The sequence below is a fragment of the Salvelinus namaycush genome, chromosome 20, assembly GCF_016432855.1.
Source record: "Salvelinus namaycush isolate Seneca chromosome 20, SaNama_1.0, whole genome shotgun sequence".
Lineage (NCBI taxonomy): Eukaryota > Metazoa > Chordata > Actinopteri > Salmoniformes > Salmonidae > Salvelinus > Salvelinus namaycush.
In genome coordinates, this window is record NC_052326.1 from 7,302,768 (window position 1) to 7,318,022 (window position 15,255).

General features: G+C 47.3%; 1 protein-coding gene across 1 annotated transcript in view; it reads right to left on the minus strand.

The window, feature by feature from the left end:
* Positions 1–326: 326 nt before the first annotated feature.
* gli1 (GLI family zinc finger 1) overlaps positions 327–15,255 on the minus strand; it is a 51,641-nt gene continuing 36,712 nt past the window's right edge. The window contains 7 exon segments of the mRNA XM_039016632.1: positions 327–1,211; positions 1,397–1,742; positions 1,800–2,545; positions 2,670–2,837; positions 3,252–3,475; positions 13,565–13,588; positions 14,273–14,280. Of these exon segments, the coding sequence (XP_038872560.1) occupies positions 327–1,211; positions 1,397–1,742; positions 1,800–2,545; positions 2,670–2,837; positions 3,252–3,475; positions 13,565–13,588; positions 14,273–14,280 (2,401 nt within the window).

Sequence of the window (15,255 nt, forward strand, 5' to 3'; positions counted from 1 at the left end):
GAGTGTGTGGGAGGTCAAGACGGAAAGGTAATATTTACAGTACCTTTATCTTTATAGGTGACCTAACACCAGAGCCACCGAGCTGAGCACCCTAGTCTAGTCTATGACAGTGTGTCCATCCACACGCACCTGTTCTAGAACAATGTGTTTCGGGTACTTGTCTAGTAAATGACAAATGTTTCGGTACTTGTTCAGTGGAGTTGAGCCTAGGAGAGTATGTCTAGGTACTTTCTCTCCCCACCCAGGGAGCTTAGCCCATCTAGTTAACTTTATGAGGGTGTTCAGGTTCTGTTCTTGTTCTTGTTCTAGAACAGAGTCTTTGGGTTCTAAGACAGTGTATTAAGGTACTTGTTCTCTCCGGCCAGAGATGTCAACATGGAGGTCATGTCTCCTACAGCCATGTTAGGGAGCCCAGAGGGGGGCATGGTGATGGATGTCTGAGGGGTGGTGAGGCGGGACGAGGTCTGGGACGGACCCCCATGGAGAGGAGGGTTGATGGGGCTGAATGACGAGGGGTCTGGGTCGTCGATGATGGAGGTAAAGTCTATCTGGGCGTTGTCCAGATCTAGGTTCTCCAGAGCATTGGAGATGGGGGTCGACTCATGAAGGTAGGCTAGGGACGCAGACTTATTGCCCTGGTGATCCATGTGGGTTACCATGTGCTGTTGGTGCTGGTGCTGGTTGAGGCAGGGCCCGGTCTGAGTTGGGTCCTGGTGAGGGTGGCTGATTTGCTGGATCTGCTGCTTGTCCAGGTCAGAGTGGATCTGGCCAGAGTAGTACATGTTATTGTTGATGTTGTTTAAGGGGGGGAAGATCTCCTGGTGGGTCTGATGGGGGGTCATGTGGCCCTGGACAGGGGGCAGACGGACCACACGTCTGGGGCTGGAGGTGGAGTGAACTGGGCTGAGGTGGGGAGGACTGCCCAGGTACGCTCCACCTCCCTGGGACTGGAGACTATTCTGCCTGCTGATGGGCTTCCGGCACTGGGGGGGTCTTGGGACTACAGGAGCCCCCATGTCCTGGCCGTAGCAGGACCCTGGGCCTCCAGGCAGACCCGTCATGGGTACCTCCGTCGGGGGGATGGAGGAGCTAGAGCTGGGGACTCGGTTGTGTGCTGGGGGGCTCATCAGGTTCTGGTTGGTAGGGTAGCCTGGGTAGCTGGAGCCTGGGTTGGGATAGAGATTATGTTGGTGTTGAGGACTATGCTGTTGCTGCATCATGGCCACCTGAAACAAATGAAATGAGATCCACATTTAGTTCAAGTGCTACGATAAATACTTCAAGACAAACAAACACACACATTTTCTTCAGGACATTTCTTTGAAAATGTCACAAAACACTACAAAAAGAGGGGGAACAAAGAGCAGAAGAAGAAGGGAGAGGGAAAACAAGTCACCTGCTGTCCTGTCATGTCAATGCTGTCTGACAGAGGAAGAGGTTTCCCGTCCACTCCTATCCCCCTCTGGTCCTGCCCCTGACCCCACATCAGAGCCTGCTGCGACTGCACATAGTTCCTCACCATCATCTCCTTCACCTGCATCATGGGTGTCTGGGAGCGACCCCCAGCACCCAGCGCAGCCGACCCCAGGCTGATGCCGCCGCTTTGGGGGAAGGAACCCTGCTGCTTCCCTTGCTGCATGGAGGCCTGGTTCTGGTTCTCCATGCCTCCTCCATGGAAGTCACAGCTGAGGTTGGTGGTCCTCATCATGCCCTGGCCAGGCTGCCCTTGCTGGGGGTAACCGCTCTGGGAGGACATGGGTCGCATGGGCATGGGTGTCTGCCCTGGATGGGGCCTCTGCTGCTGGTGTTGGTGGAGTTGCTTCTGGCAGGCATCTGGGTTGGCTAGGGCTGGGTGGTACTGCTGCTGTTCTGGTTTGATGATCAGTTTGTGTCCGCCATCGGGCTCTTGGGTGTACAGACCCTGTGTCTGGCCCTGCATAGAGCCCTGGTCCTGATACTGCATCTCTGTCTGAAGAACTCCATGAGTGGTCTGGACCTGGCTGCTCTCTACCCAGGCCCCTGTACCTCCATCGGGGCCACCCTGGTCCAGGCTGGGGTAGTGTGGTCCAGAGGGACTAAGCTGGCAGGTACTCATACTGTACTCAGCCTGCTGCAGCAAGATGTTGGACATCCCCTCTGGGTGAACAGGTACCCCCTGCCCCATCTGGCCCTGACCTGGTCCTCTGGAGGTGCCCTGGTAGTGCCCACCCTGCATGAACATCTGTCCCTGTGTCTGGTAGCCCTGCTCTGGGCATCCCAGGCTGTCGTGGCTGGGTGATAACAGGCTGGTGGGACCCCCCATGTGGTGGGACTGGTAGCCCTGGAAACCTCTCTCTCCTGGGGAAAGCATCATGCAGTGGTTCCTGGCATCCGTGGTTCCTCCATGGTAGTCCGTAGCCATGGCCTCCATCATGACATTCTCTGTAATGCTGGGTGGCCGCGGCGAGTACATGTGGCGGGCGATGTTGGCGTCTGACCCACAATGCTGCAGGGCGTTCCTCCGGCCCATCATGGCCACATTGTTCAGGCTGTTGAAGCGTTGCACCTTGGGAAACAAAATCAAATCAACATTTATTTAAAAAGTGTAAATACTCAAATACATAGCTAGCAACAACAATAAAGCAGTCTTAGTCATTTCATCTACTACTTCTACCAACAACAACGACAACCTTGGGAAGGGCCTGTGAGTCGCCGGTGGAGCGGACGGGGTCGCTGGCACGCCGGGTGGCATTCCCTGGGGCTTGGTGAGGGTAGATGACCCCAGTGCCATACTCCCCCGTGTTGGCACTGTGTCTCCTCTGACCCCCCTGCTGCAGGAACGCAGGTAGCGGCTGACCCTGGGGATAATAATAATTGGATAGCACATTTCATATATTTACATTTTAGTCATTTAGCAGATGCTCTTATCAGGAGCGACTTACAGGAGCAATTAGGGTTAAGTGCCTTGCTCAATGGCACATAGACAAATTCTTCACCTATCAGTTACTAGGCCAACGCTCCTAACCGCTAGGCTACCTGCCGCCAACTCAAGTTGCTGTCCATAATAAAATAAATAAAAGCAAAGAATGCTAAAAAAAATACATAGGAATAAGATATTCAAAAGAATACAAAACTAGCCATATTGAGAGTTGCAAAATTCCAAGATTCGCAGGTTTTCCAGAATTCAGAAAAGCTGGACATTTTGAGAAAGTTACCAGAATTTTGCAACCCAAGCCAGACTAATTAAAAACCAAACTAACAAGAGTCTGTACCTGGTACTCGCTGAGGAGTACTCCTCGTCTCCCGGGTGTCCCTGCTCCCTGTTCCATACTGGACAGTGGGGTAGGGGGTGGGCCGCCAGTTGCTGCTGCATACTTAGCCTTCAGGCTGTATTGCTGAGCGGGTGTTAGACAAGGCAGACCTGGCAACCCTCCTCCCCCTCCAACACCATGGCAGGGCCCTCTTCGGCGGCTGGTCTCAGGGGAGAGGGGGTCACCTCCTCCCTGGTCAGGACCCAGGAACCCTTCAATTGAATTAGAAATGGAGTTATTAAACTAAACTAGAAGGTCATTTTCCATGAAGAAAAATTGTGGGACTTGCTTCGGCTCTTTAAAAGTATTTTTGCGGTAGTGGAGGACGTTTCAAATGTTTTACTGAAGCAGTGAAATATGGTCAAAGGTTAACATATATCTGGTCTGATTACGTTGATCGACTACTATATAAACCTTATTACTTTGGAGTATGGGGAAGTTAGGTCACATATTCGAGCGCAAATAACTATACTTTTACTCACAAGGAATTAGAAAAGTTTTAAGCTATCGTTTGGGGAGAGAAATATGATGGTGCATCTAGTGGAAGAAGAAGTTTAGAAGTTAGAGTGTGTTGAAAAATTTAGGCTGGTGCAGTAGTGTTTTCTAGATAATTGATTGGAGCCTTCAGTGGGAGACTAGATAGTAGTATTATTATTAGTAAATAGCCCAGAAGTACTAGTAGCAGTATATTGCAGTACTAATAGTGAATGTGTTAGTTACAGTGCATTCAGAAAGTATTCAGACCCCTTGACTGTTTCCACATTTTGTTACGTTACAGCCTTATTCTAAAATTGATTCAATTATTTTCCCCTCGTCCATCTACACACAATACCCCATTATGACAAAGCGAAAGCAGGTTTTAGACATTTTTGCACATTAAAAAAATATTAACAAAAATACCTTATTTACATAAGTATTCGGACCCTTTGCTATGAGACTCGAAATTGAGCTCAGGTGCAACCTGTTTCTATTGGTCATCATTGAGATGGTTCTACAACTTGATTGTACCGATGGAGGTACAGAGCCCTGGGTAGAGAGCAGCCAGGTCCAGACCACTCAAGGAGTTCTACAGACGGAGATGCAGTATCTAACCCTAACCCTAACCCTTTGGTAAATTCAAGTGATTGGACATGATTTGGAAAGGCGCACACCTGTCTATATAAGATCCCACAGTTGACAGTGCATGTCAGAGCAAAAACCAAGCCATGAGGTCGAAGGAATTCTCCGTAGAGCTTCGAGACAGGATTGTGTCGAGGCACAGATCTGGGGATAGATACCAAAGCATTTCTGCAGCATTGAAGGTCCCCAGGAACACAGTGGCCTCCATCATTCTTAAATGGAAGAAGTTTTGGAGAACCAAGGCTCTTTCTAGAGCTGGCAGCCCGGCCAAACTGAGCAATTAGGGGAGAAGGGCCTTGGTCAGGGAGGTGACCAAGAACCTGATGGTCACTCTGATAGAGCTCCAGAGTTCCTCTGTGGAGATGGGAGAACGTTCCAGAAGGACAACCATCTCTGCAGCACTCCACATATCAGGCCTTTATGATAGAGTTGCCAGACTGAAGCCACTCCTTAGTAAAAGGCACATGACAGCACGCGTGGAGTTTGCCAAATGGCACCTAAAGACTCTCAGACCATGAGAAACAAGATTCTCTGGTCTGATGAAACCAAGATTGAACTCTTTGGCCTGAATGCCAAGCGTCACGCCTGGAGGTTACCTGGCACCATCCCTACAGTGAGGCATGGTGGTGGCAGCATCATGCTGTGGGGATGTTTTTCCGCGGCAGGGACTGGGAGACTAGTCAGGATTGAGGGAAAGATGAACGGAGCAAAGAACAGAGAGATCCTTGATGAAAACCTGCTCCAGAGCGCTCAGGACCTTCCAACAGGACAGAACAACGGATAAGTCTCTGAATGTCATTCAGTGGCCCAGCCAGAGCCCAGACTTGAACCCGATCGAACATCTCTGGAGAGACCTGAAAGTAGCTGTGCAGTGACGCTCCCCACCCAACCTGACAGAGCTTGAGAGGATCTGCAGAGAAGAATGGGAGAAATGCCCCAAATACAGGTGTGCCAAGCTTGTAGCGTCATACCCAAGGCTGTAATCGCTGTCAAAGGTGCTTCAACAAAGTATTGAGTAAAGGGTCTGAATATTTATTTAAATGTGATATTTAAGTTTTACATTTGTAATACATTTGCAAAAATGTCTAAAAACCTGTTTTAGCTTTGTCATTATTGGTTATTGTGTGTTGATTGATGAGGGGAAAAAACTACGGAATCCATTTCAGAATAAGGCTGTAACGTAACAAAATGTGGAAAAAGTCAAGGGATCTGAATACTTTCTGAATGCACTGTATGTAGGCCATGGGTTAGCTATAGTAAGTGGGGTTGCTATTGTAGTTTGGTTAGTGAGGGTTGTTATAGTGGGTTAGTTTAGTGGGTTGGAGTGAGCTGTGTGGCATAATCAGTCATATTGTATGTGCTCCCTCAGCAGTGTTCGGCTGATTACCCCCAAAATGTAATCCGTTAATGATTACAGTTACATGTAAAATAAAGTAATCAGCAACGTAATCCTTTGGATTACTCCAAATTACACATTATTGATTACTTTTTGATCACTATAGAAACTATAGCATTATTTTGTTTAGTAGCCTAACGTGACTATTTACAAATTGGGGACTAGTGTGAGAGCAGAAAGATCTTATAATTCACATGTTCTATATATGTGTGAAAGCATAAATGCGGTAAAGAGGTCAATCAAACTCGATCAAAACAATGGAATTGCCATGGAAACGTGTGGGGGAAAGGGCCGTGGGGGTAAGATCCCGAACTCCTCATTGCCCAAAGTGTCATGCCCTGATTTGTTTCACCTGTCCTTGTGATTGTCTCCACCCCCTCCAGGTGTCGCTTATTTCCCTGGTGTATTTATCCCTGTGTTTCCTGTCTCTCTGTGCCAGTTCGTCTTGTATGTTCAAGTCAACCAGCGTGGTTTTCCCGTGCTCCTGCTTTTTCGATTATCTTTTTTGATAGCCCTCCCGGTTTTGACACTTGCCTGTTTCTGGACTCTGTACCCGCCTGCCTGACCATTCTGCCTGCCTTGACCTGTGTCATGACGTGGCCCTCTTTGGGTATAGCGAGTGCCTTCCCCCTGTCTCCCTCTCCTACACCCAGGTTCTGTTATCTCAGGTCGTAAATTCCTGGAGGAGACTCTCTCCCCCTGGCCATGCAGAAAGAGACACATAGGGAGAACAAAGGAACTCCTTCTACATCACAGAACTTGATAACTTGTGTAAACGGTCGGTGTAGAAGCCAGCTACGACCCGGTCCATTTTGTTTCATGTTTGTGACCTCATGAAAAACAATACATTACCATAACTCTGTTTATACAGGTGCCTCCGTTATGAGGTTTGCGTCTAATTATTGTATAAAATGAATTAGTAAAGATGAAACTATTTGTGAAATGATGTAAGGTGATGTGGAACCGTTAATGTGAGAGAATTGTATTCCCTTTAAAGTTTAACTAAGTCATTGGCCCGCCCCCATGAACACAGACATGATCTGGCTCATGGGACAGCCCTTTTCTACTGTTATGAATAAAACCCCCACATGAAGAAATCCTCTTCAGACCATGCTTACCTCGGTCAGCTGAGGGGGCAAAGGTTTGAGTAGAGACCACAAAAACCTCAGTCTAAGCCAAGGTTGCAATGGTTGTTGAATTCCTAACCAAACCACGTGGAGCATTGGCTACACGGGTGGAAATGGTTAACTCTGAGACTATCGATCCTGACAGAATAAGAGCAAATCTTATATACTAATTACTAGTCTGCAGCTAGAAATTGGATGCGAAGGCCGACAACCGCCGAAACATCTATTCTATGAGAACATTTCTGAATGGTACTCTGAAGTATGCATTCTAACCACGGAAGTCTTCAGGGAAGTAGAGAGAGAGACGCTCGGACGAACTCTCCGACAGAAAGACGGACGATTCCAACAGAGATCACGACGACACACTGAGCGTAAATATATATTGATTGCAATTATTCCTGAATGAGTGAGCGTTCATGTGCAAAGGATTAGCATTTCAATTAATATAATTATCAACTGTGTAGAACCTTTTTGTCTTTCCCGCCCTTCTCAGTCCACACCAACTTCGCTTTGTCCGCCAAGCTGTCATAATGGCTTAGCCCACTAGGGAACCTCCCCTATCATTTCCTTGTAACCGTATCTACTGTTTGTGTGTTTATGCATTTCTGTGATTATTTAGTTAGTTATTAAGACAATTGGTGTATGGATTGGTGTATGGATGAGTCATAGTAAAGGCTGGACAATTGGTGTATGGATGATTCATAGTAAAGGCTGGGTTCGTGCAGATAACCAACAATTTACGACGTTTGGAATGAGACTAATGTGAGGTAAATAATAATTAATTAACTAGAAGACTAATTGATCAGATATTAAAATATCTGAAGAGTTATATTAGGAAAATGATAACATCCTAGTTAATTACAGTTACATGATTAGTTTAATCACATAATAATAATTACAGAGAATTGATTTGATAAAATAACATTCTTCAATTTAATGATGCCAAAGACACGACACCTGCCTGCCACTCTGTACCTCCTGGACTCTGAACTGGTTTTGACCTGTTGCCTGTCCATGACCATTCTCTTGCCTACCATTTTGGATTATAATAAATATCAGACTCAAACCATCTGCCTCCCGTGTCTGCATGTAGGTCTCGCTTTGTGCCCTTATAGTACGAACTGGCCATGACAGACCCAGCAGACTTGGACCAGCTCCGCCACGCTGTCTCCCTGCAGGGAGGCACCATTGGGAGGCATGAGGAGCTACTACAGAACCTTCTGGAAGGGCTTCGTTCCCTGATGGAACGCCACGACCAAGGGTTCAAGGCTATTATGGAGCAAATCAGGGAGTTAGCTCATAGGCAGCCTGCCACCCCTGAGAGTCCACAACCACCCAGTAACTTTTTTCCTATTAGTGGTGAGTTTGTACAGATTACCCCGGCTCCCCCTGAGAACCCCGCTTACCACCTCCGGAGCGATATTCTGGTGATCCTGGTACCTGCCGGGGTTTTCGTTCTCAGTGCTCCTTTATTCTTGAGCTACAGCCATCTTCGTTTCCTTGGGACCGATCGAAGATAGCGTATATTATTACGTTAATGTCGGGAAGGGCGTTCTCCTGGGCTACGGCAGTTTGGGAGCAACAATCCACCATTTGTCGTCATCTGGAGGATTTCATGACAGAGCTGAGGAAGGTAGCACCATTAGGTGCAAAAACTCAACTTACCCAGTTGCGATCCACTTTTTGGAAGCAAACCACTCGATTTCGTCTCTACGTTATATTGGCATCGAACATGTCACCCTCCCTAGGAGAGGGGGTGACCTCGATAATTTATTGTTAAAACGAGAGGCTGCCTGGATCTTTAATTTAAAGACCCTTGCTCCCTTCAGTCTCAACATAGACTTTGATCTGAAGCCATTCTTGTGATTATTGTAATTTTGCTATTATAAATGTTTGTAGGCTTATATAGCTAAATTGTATCTATGATCGTACGCTATCCATTTATGTTTTTTGTATGCTATTTTAATATATGAGAATTAACGAATGATATCAGGCCACTCCCGGCCATGATTAGACACCTGTGTGTCTTTTGACACTATATAAACGAGTCACCCCGCAGTGTTTTTCATTATACCCTGATGAAGACAGCTTGTCTGTCGAAACGTTGGACATTACATTTTTGCATCTGAGCTCCTAGAGTGTGCAGCTCTCCTTTATTTTTCAAGAGGTGAGGAAGGTGTCTGGTATCTGGGAGAGAGGCAGCCCGAAAACTTCTTGAATTACGTCAAGACTCCCGTAGTGTGGCAGATTACGCTGTTGCTTTTCGCACGATGGCCGCCGAGAGTGCCTGGAATCCGGAGTCCCTTTTCGATACCTTCCTTCACGGACTATCTGAGGTGATAAAAGATGAGCTAGCTGCTCAGGAATTACTGGTAGACCTCGATTCCCTCACCATTTGAATTGATGGACGTCTAAGGGAACGCAGGAGTGAGAGGAGGTCTGGCCTAGGTCACACTCGTTCATCCGCAGTGCCTCACTCATCTTCAAGGAATCCGGAAGTCCCCGAAAGCTATTTTTCCGAGAGGATCCAAAGCCACCTGAGCTCCCTCGAGAATCATCGATGACGGGTGAGCTTGATACACAAGAACCTTTGCAACTGGGAAGGGCTAGGTTATCGCCTAGGAAACGTTTCCGCAGGCTAAGCTCTAATTGTTGTCTGTATTGTGGAGCTGTAGGGCATTACATAGCCACCTGCCCAGTTAAGAGACCTGAAGCCTTAGTAGGTACAAGTACTCTGGTGAGTCTGACTGGGAACCCTCTAAGTCCCATTACCCAAACTCCTTTTTATGTGAGATTACTGTGGGGAGACCACTCTAAGTCTCTCCGGGTGCTTATTGACTCTGGGGCAGATGAGTTTCATGGATGCTACCCTGGTATCAGGAATAAGTATCCCTACTCAACTCCTCTCTCTTCCCATGGATGCCAGGACACTAGACGACCACTCCATTTTTAGAATCACGAACAGCACAGTTCCCGTTAATATGCAGATATCTGGAAATCACAGTGAGTCAATTCAGCTCCTCCTCATTGAGTCCCCTCACATACCTGTTTTGGGTTTTTCTTGGCTCCAGAAACACAACCCAGATATTGACTGGACTACGGGTTTCATCCTGGGTTGGAGCTTGTTCTGCCATAAACACTGCCTAAAGGCGGCACAGTCTTCTCCGAAACATCTGCCTCCAGGGATAAGTACGGTCTCAGCTCTTCCTGCTGTGCCCGCAGAGTATCATGACCTCCTGGAGGTTTTAATGACGTTACGATTAAAAATCGGTACCCTCTACCACTCTCCTCAGCTTACGAACCTCTCCAGGGGGCTACTATCTTTTCCAAACTGGACCTTCGAAATGTCTACCACCTTGTGCGGATACGCGAAGGAGACGAGTGGAAGACAGCTTTCAACACTGCCAGTGGACACTGAGTACCTGGTTATGCCGTTTAGACACCCCAGCGCGCCCCCTGTCTTCCAGGCCCTGTTCAACGATGTGCTCCGGGATATGTTGACTCCTTTTTTTTGTTTACTTCAACAACATTCTGGTTTTCTCTCGTTCTGCCCAGGAACACATTCTCCATGTTCGACAGGTCCTTCAGCGCCTCCTGGAGAATCAGTTGTTTGCAAAGGCTGAGAAGTGAGTTCCACCGCTCCACTACCTCCTCTCTGGGATACATTATTGCTGAGGGGAATGTTCAGATGGATCCAGAGAAGGTGAGAGTGGTGGTGGATTGGCCCCATCCCACGTCCAGGGTGCAGCTACAACGGTTTCTGGGATTTGCACATTTCTACCACCGTTTCATTCGGGGCTACAACAACCTGGCGGCTCCCCTCTCTCCATTCCCCTCTCCCAAGGTACCGTTCACATGGTCACAAGCAGCGGACAAGGCTTTTGGGGGATCTAAAGTAGCAATTTACTACTGCTCCCATCCTCATCCATCCGGACCCGACTCGTCAGTTTGTGGTTGAGGTTGATGATTTCGACATGGGAGTAGGGGCCGTTCTTTCCCAGTGATCCGTCCAGGACCAAAAGCTTCATCCATGTGCCTTCATGTCCCATCGTCTTAACTCTGCGGAGAGGAACTATGTTGGGAACCGGGAACTTCTAGCTGTTAAGATGGCTCTGGAGGAGTGGAGACACTGGCTGGAAGGGGCGGAACATCCATTTCTGGTATGGACGGATCATAAGAATTTAGAATACCTCCGCACTGACATGAGCCTCAACCCAAGGCAAGCTCGTTGGGCTCTGTTATTTACCAGGTTCAATTTCACCATCTCCTACCGCCCTGTGTCAAAAAATGTGAAGCCGGACGCTCTATCCCGACTGTACAGTGCCACTCCCTCAATCTGAGACCATCCTCCCTGCCTTTTGTTTGACTGCTTCTGTTTGGGGAATTGACGCTCTGGTCCGCAAGGCACAGTGTTCCCAGTCGGACCCCGTGAGGGGAGGGGCTAACCGGCTGTTTGTTCCTGGTCTGGTCTCAGGTCCTGGAATGGGCTCACTCCTCCAGGCTTACCTGTCATCCTGGTACTCGTCGAACCCTGGCTTTCCTCCGTCAACGCTTCTGGTGGCCCACCATGTTTCCTGATGTTTCGGCCTTCGTCGCCATATGGATGGTGTGCACGCAAAGCAAGACTCCGCGGCAAGCTCCGTCTGGCCTCCTACAGCCACTCCCTGTCCCTCATCGCCCCTGGTCCCATATTTCCATGGATTTTGTCACTGGGCTTCCTCCGTTAGAAGGCAACACCGATGGTTGACAGATTCTCCAAGGCCGCTCATTTCATCCCTCTTCCGAAGTTACCTTCAGCCAAGGAGATGGCCCAGCTTATGGCGCAGCACAACCTAAACCTGTGATTGTCATGAATTTTGTTGTATTATTTTACTGCCAAAATAGGGTTCCTGATTTATAAAAATGTTTGTTCAATAGAGATGGGCACTAATATCACATAGGCTAATTCATTTGGGGCTAATTCACCACCCGAGGAAATGGTTAGCTAGATCATTTACTCTAAATAATATAGACTCATATTTAGGCTACTTATAGTTAGCAGTGTAATTTATATCAGTCAATTGAATGAATACGCCAATGCACTCACCTTGAATGTCCGGCGTGTTCAAAATGAAGTTGATACATAATATTCAGACCTACAGAAAGCTTTGGCCCTCTTCTCCTCTACAGTAACAACAGTGGTTGCATTGACGATAGTGTTTTTTCCGCTTTTTTGCATTGAGCTTTTATTCAGATGTCCAGACGACTGTTTGATTGACCAGTGGGCCTTCATTAAACGTGTTGGAATACAAAATTAGCTATCAACCCTTGATATGCAATCAGCAGAACAATAAAATCTTTAAGCATGTGAGAAGTCTCGAGGGTGCCCTAAATGACAGCAACGCTGACAGTTTAATAAAATCCTCCCTTTGACCTCATTTAACACCTGGTTTACTTCTCAATAGGTGGTCCTGGTAAATCATGACATAGCACAAGTGGGAGGGCTGCTCCTCTATTGTTCCTCAAGCAAAGGGGGAGGCCGAAGACATCACAGATTCCTATCAGACCAACTCCTTGAACGCCCTACTCCTTGAAGTTTGCAGTTTTGTCTAAAAAACACAAAAAAATTAAATAATCACTGGAAGACATCTTTAAGAATGTAACTGTAATCCGATTACACATTTTGAAAAAGTAATCCGAGCTGATTACAGTTCATATTTGTAATTGGTTCCATAGTCCCTGTTACATGAAATCCATTATTACCCAACCCTGTCCCCCAATGCTATGATTTGATTGGTAAAATATGCTTCTATTCTGATTTCAGATTGTAATAGCGGAGAAGTACCCTCTAAGTTTTTATTTAGCTTGTTGGGAAAATGGTCAAAGTAGCTGATTTGTGTCAAAAGTCACAATGTTAACTCATCGTCTCATGCTTAGATTGTGCTCCCCAAGTGCAAAAATTGGAAATTTCTTAAAGTTCTATGAAAGTTAATTCAACAGTGGGAAGTTAGCTTAATGAATGTAGTGGATGCGGTTACTAAAACAGCTGTACCTCCTGATTGGTAGAAGTTATATCTGTTCTTATTTCAGATGCAAATAACAGATGTCATACGCTCTAAGTTGTTGTCAAAAGTGCTCTTTCCTGATCCTTTGTCTGCGCTTAAGGACTTCCCTCTTCAATTCAAACCACAGATTCTCAATGAGGTGTATAAGTCCAGAGACTAATATTGCCATTGCAAAATGTTGATTTTGTGGTCAATTAACCATTTCTTAGTGGACTTTGATGTGTGCTTGGGGTTATTGTCTTGCTGGAAGATCCACTTGCAGCCAAGTTTCAGCCTCCTAGCAAGAGGCAAGTATATTTTTGGCTAAAATGTCCATGTGTCCTCCAAAACATGACCCCGCCAAGCCGCACTGCTTCTTGACACACTGCTTGCTTAACCCGGAAGCCAGCCGCACCAATGTGTCGGCGGAGACACTGTACAGCTGGCGACCGAAGTCAGCATGCATGCACCTGACCGGTACAAGGAGTCGCTCGAGCGCGACATCCCAGCTGGCCAAACCCTCCCCTAACCCGGACAACTCTGGTCCAATTGTGCACCGCCTCATGGGTCTCCAGGTCGCAGCCTGCTGCGACACAGTCAGGATTGAACCCGGAACTGTAGTGCCTTAGACCGCTGCGCCTCTTGGGAGGCCAAGGTAATCCTTTCTAATGCAGCTTTTTTGATAGATATCACGTAGTTCAACTGCATAAGTGTTGCTCTCCACTTTCTGGAGGACCGAGTTTTGAAATCAGTGGAATTACAGCATGATGGCTCCGGAGATGGAGAAAATTCTAGCGTTTGAATGCAAATATGCAGAGGGAGTTGAAAAGAGAACACACAGAAGAAGGCTGCTGTATAAAACACCTGTCTCCGGAATACATCTTCAAACTAAGGGCAACCATAGCATCCGTGGCAGAGAGGGAGAAGCGTCAGTCCATGTAAGATGGCTACATTTTAAAATATTACACATTTCTAATTTTTATCAGAAAGTCGTTTTCATTTCAAGTTAGTGTACTGTTAGCTAGCTAGCTAACGTTAGCTGGCAGGCTCGCTAGCTAACGTTACATGTATGATCTGTGTAGTTATATTATTCTTATCTCAGAGCCATTTGCATTGCTAGTTATAGCCTAATGTTAGCTAAACTCAGCAAAAAAAGAAACATCCCTTTTTCAGGACCCTGTCTTTCAAAGATAATTCATAAAAATCCAAATAACGTCACAGATCTCCATTGTAAAGGGTTTAAACACTGTTTCCCATGCTTGTTCAATGAACCATAAACAATTAATTAACATGCACCTGTGGAACGGTCGTTAAGACACAAACAGCTTACAGACGGTAGGCAATTAAGGTCACAGTTATGAAAACTTAGGACACTAAAAGAGGCCTTTCTGCTGACTCTGAAAAACACCAAAAGAAAGATGCCCAGGGTCCCTGCTCATCTGCGTGAACGTGCCTTAGGCATGCTGCAAGGAGGCATGAGGATGTGGCCAGAGCAATAAATTGCAATGTCCGTACTGTGAGACGCCTAAGACAGTGCTACAGGGAGACAGGACGGAAAGCTGATCGTCCTCGCAGTGGCAGACCACGTGTAACAACACCTGCACAGGATCGATACATCCGTACATCACACCTGCGGGACAGGTACAGGATGGCAACAACAGCCCGAGTTACACCAGGAACGCACAATCACTCCATCAGTGCTCAGACTGTCCGCAATAGGCTAAGAGAGGCTAGACTGAGGGCTTGTAGGCCTGTTGTAAGGTAGGTCCTCACCAGACATCACCTCCAACAACGTCACCTATGGGCACAAACCCACAGTCGCTGGACCAGACAGGACTGGAAAAAAGTGCTCTTCACTGACGAGTCGTGGTTTTGTCTCACCAGGGGTGATTGTCAGATTCGCGTTTATCGTCATAGGAATGAGCATTACACCGAGGCCTGTACTCTGGAACGGGATCGATTTGGAGGTGGAGGGTCCGTCATGGTCTGGGGCGGTGTGTCACAGCATCATCGGACTGAGCTTGTTGTCATTGCAGGCAATCTCAACGCTGTGTGTTACAGGGAAGACATCCTCCTCCCTCATGTGGTACCATTCCTGCAGGCTCATCCTGACATGACCCTCTAGCATGACAATGCCACCAGCCATACTGCTTGTTCTGTGCGTGATTTCCTGCAAGACAGGAATGTCAATGTTCTGCCATGGCCAGCGAAGAGCCCAGATCTCAATCCCATTGAGCACGTCTGGGACCTGTTGGCTCGGAGGGTGAGGGCTAGGGCCATTCCCCCCAGAAATGTCCAGG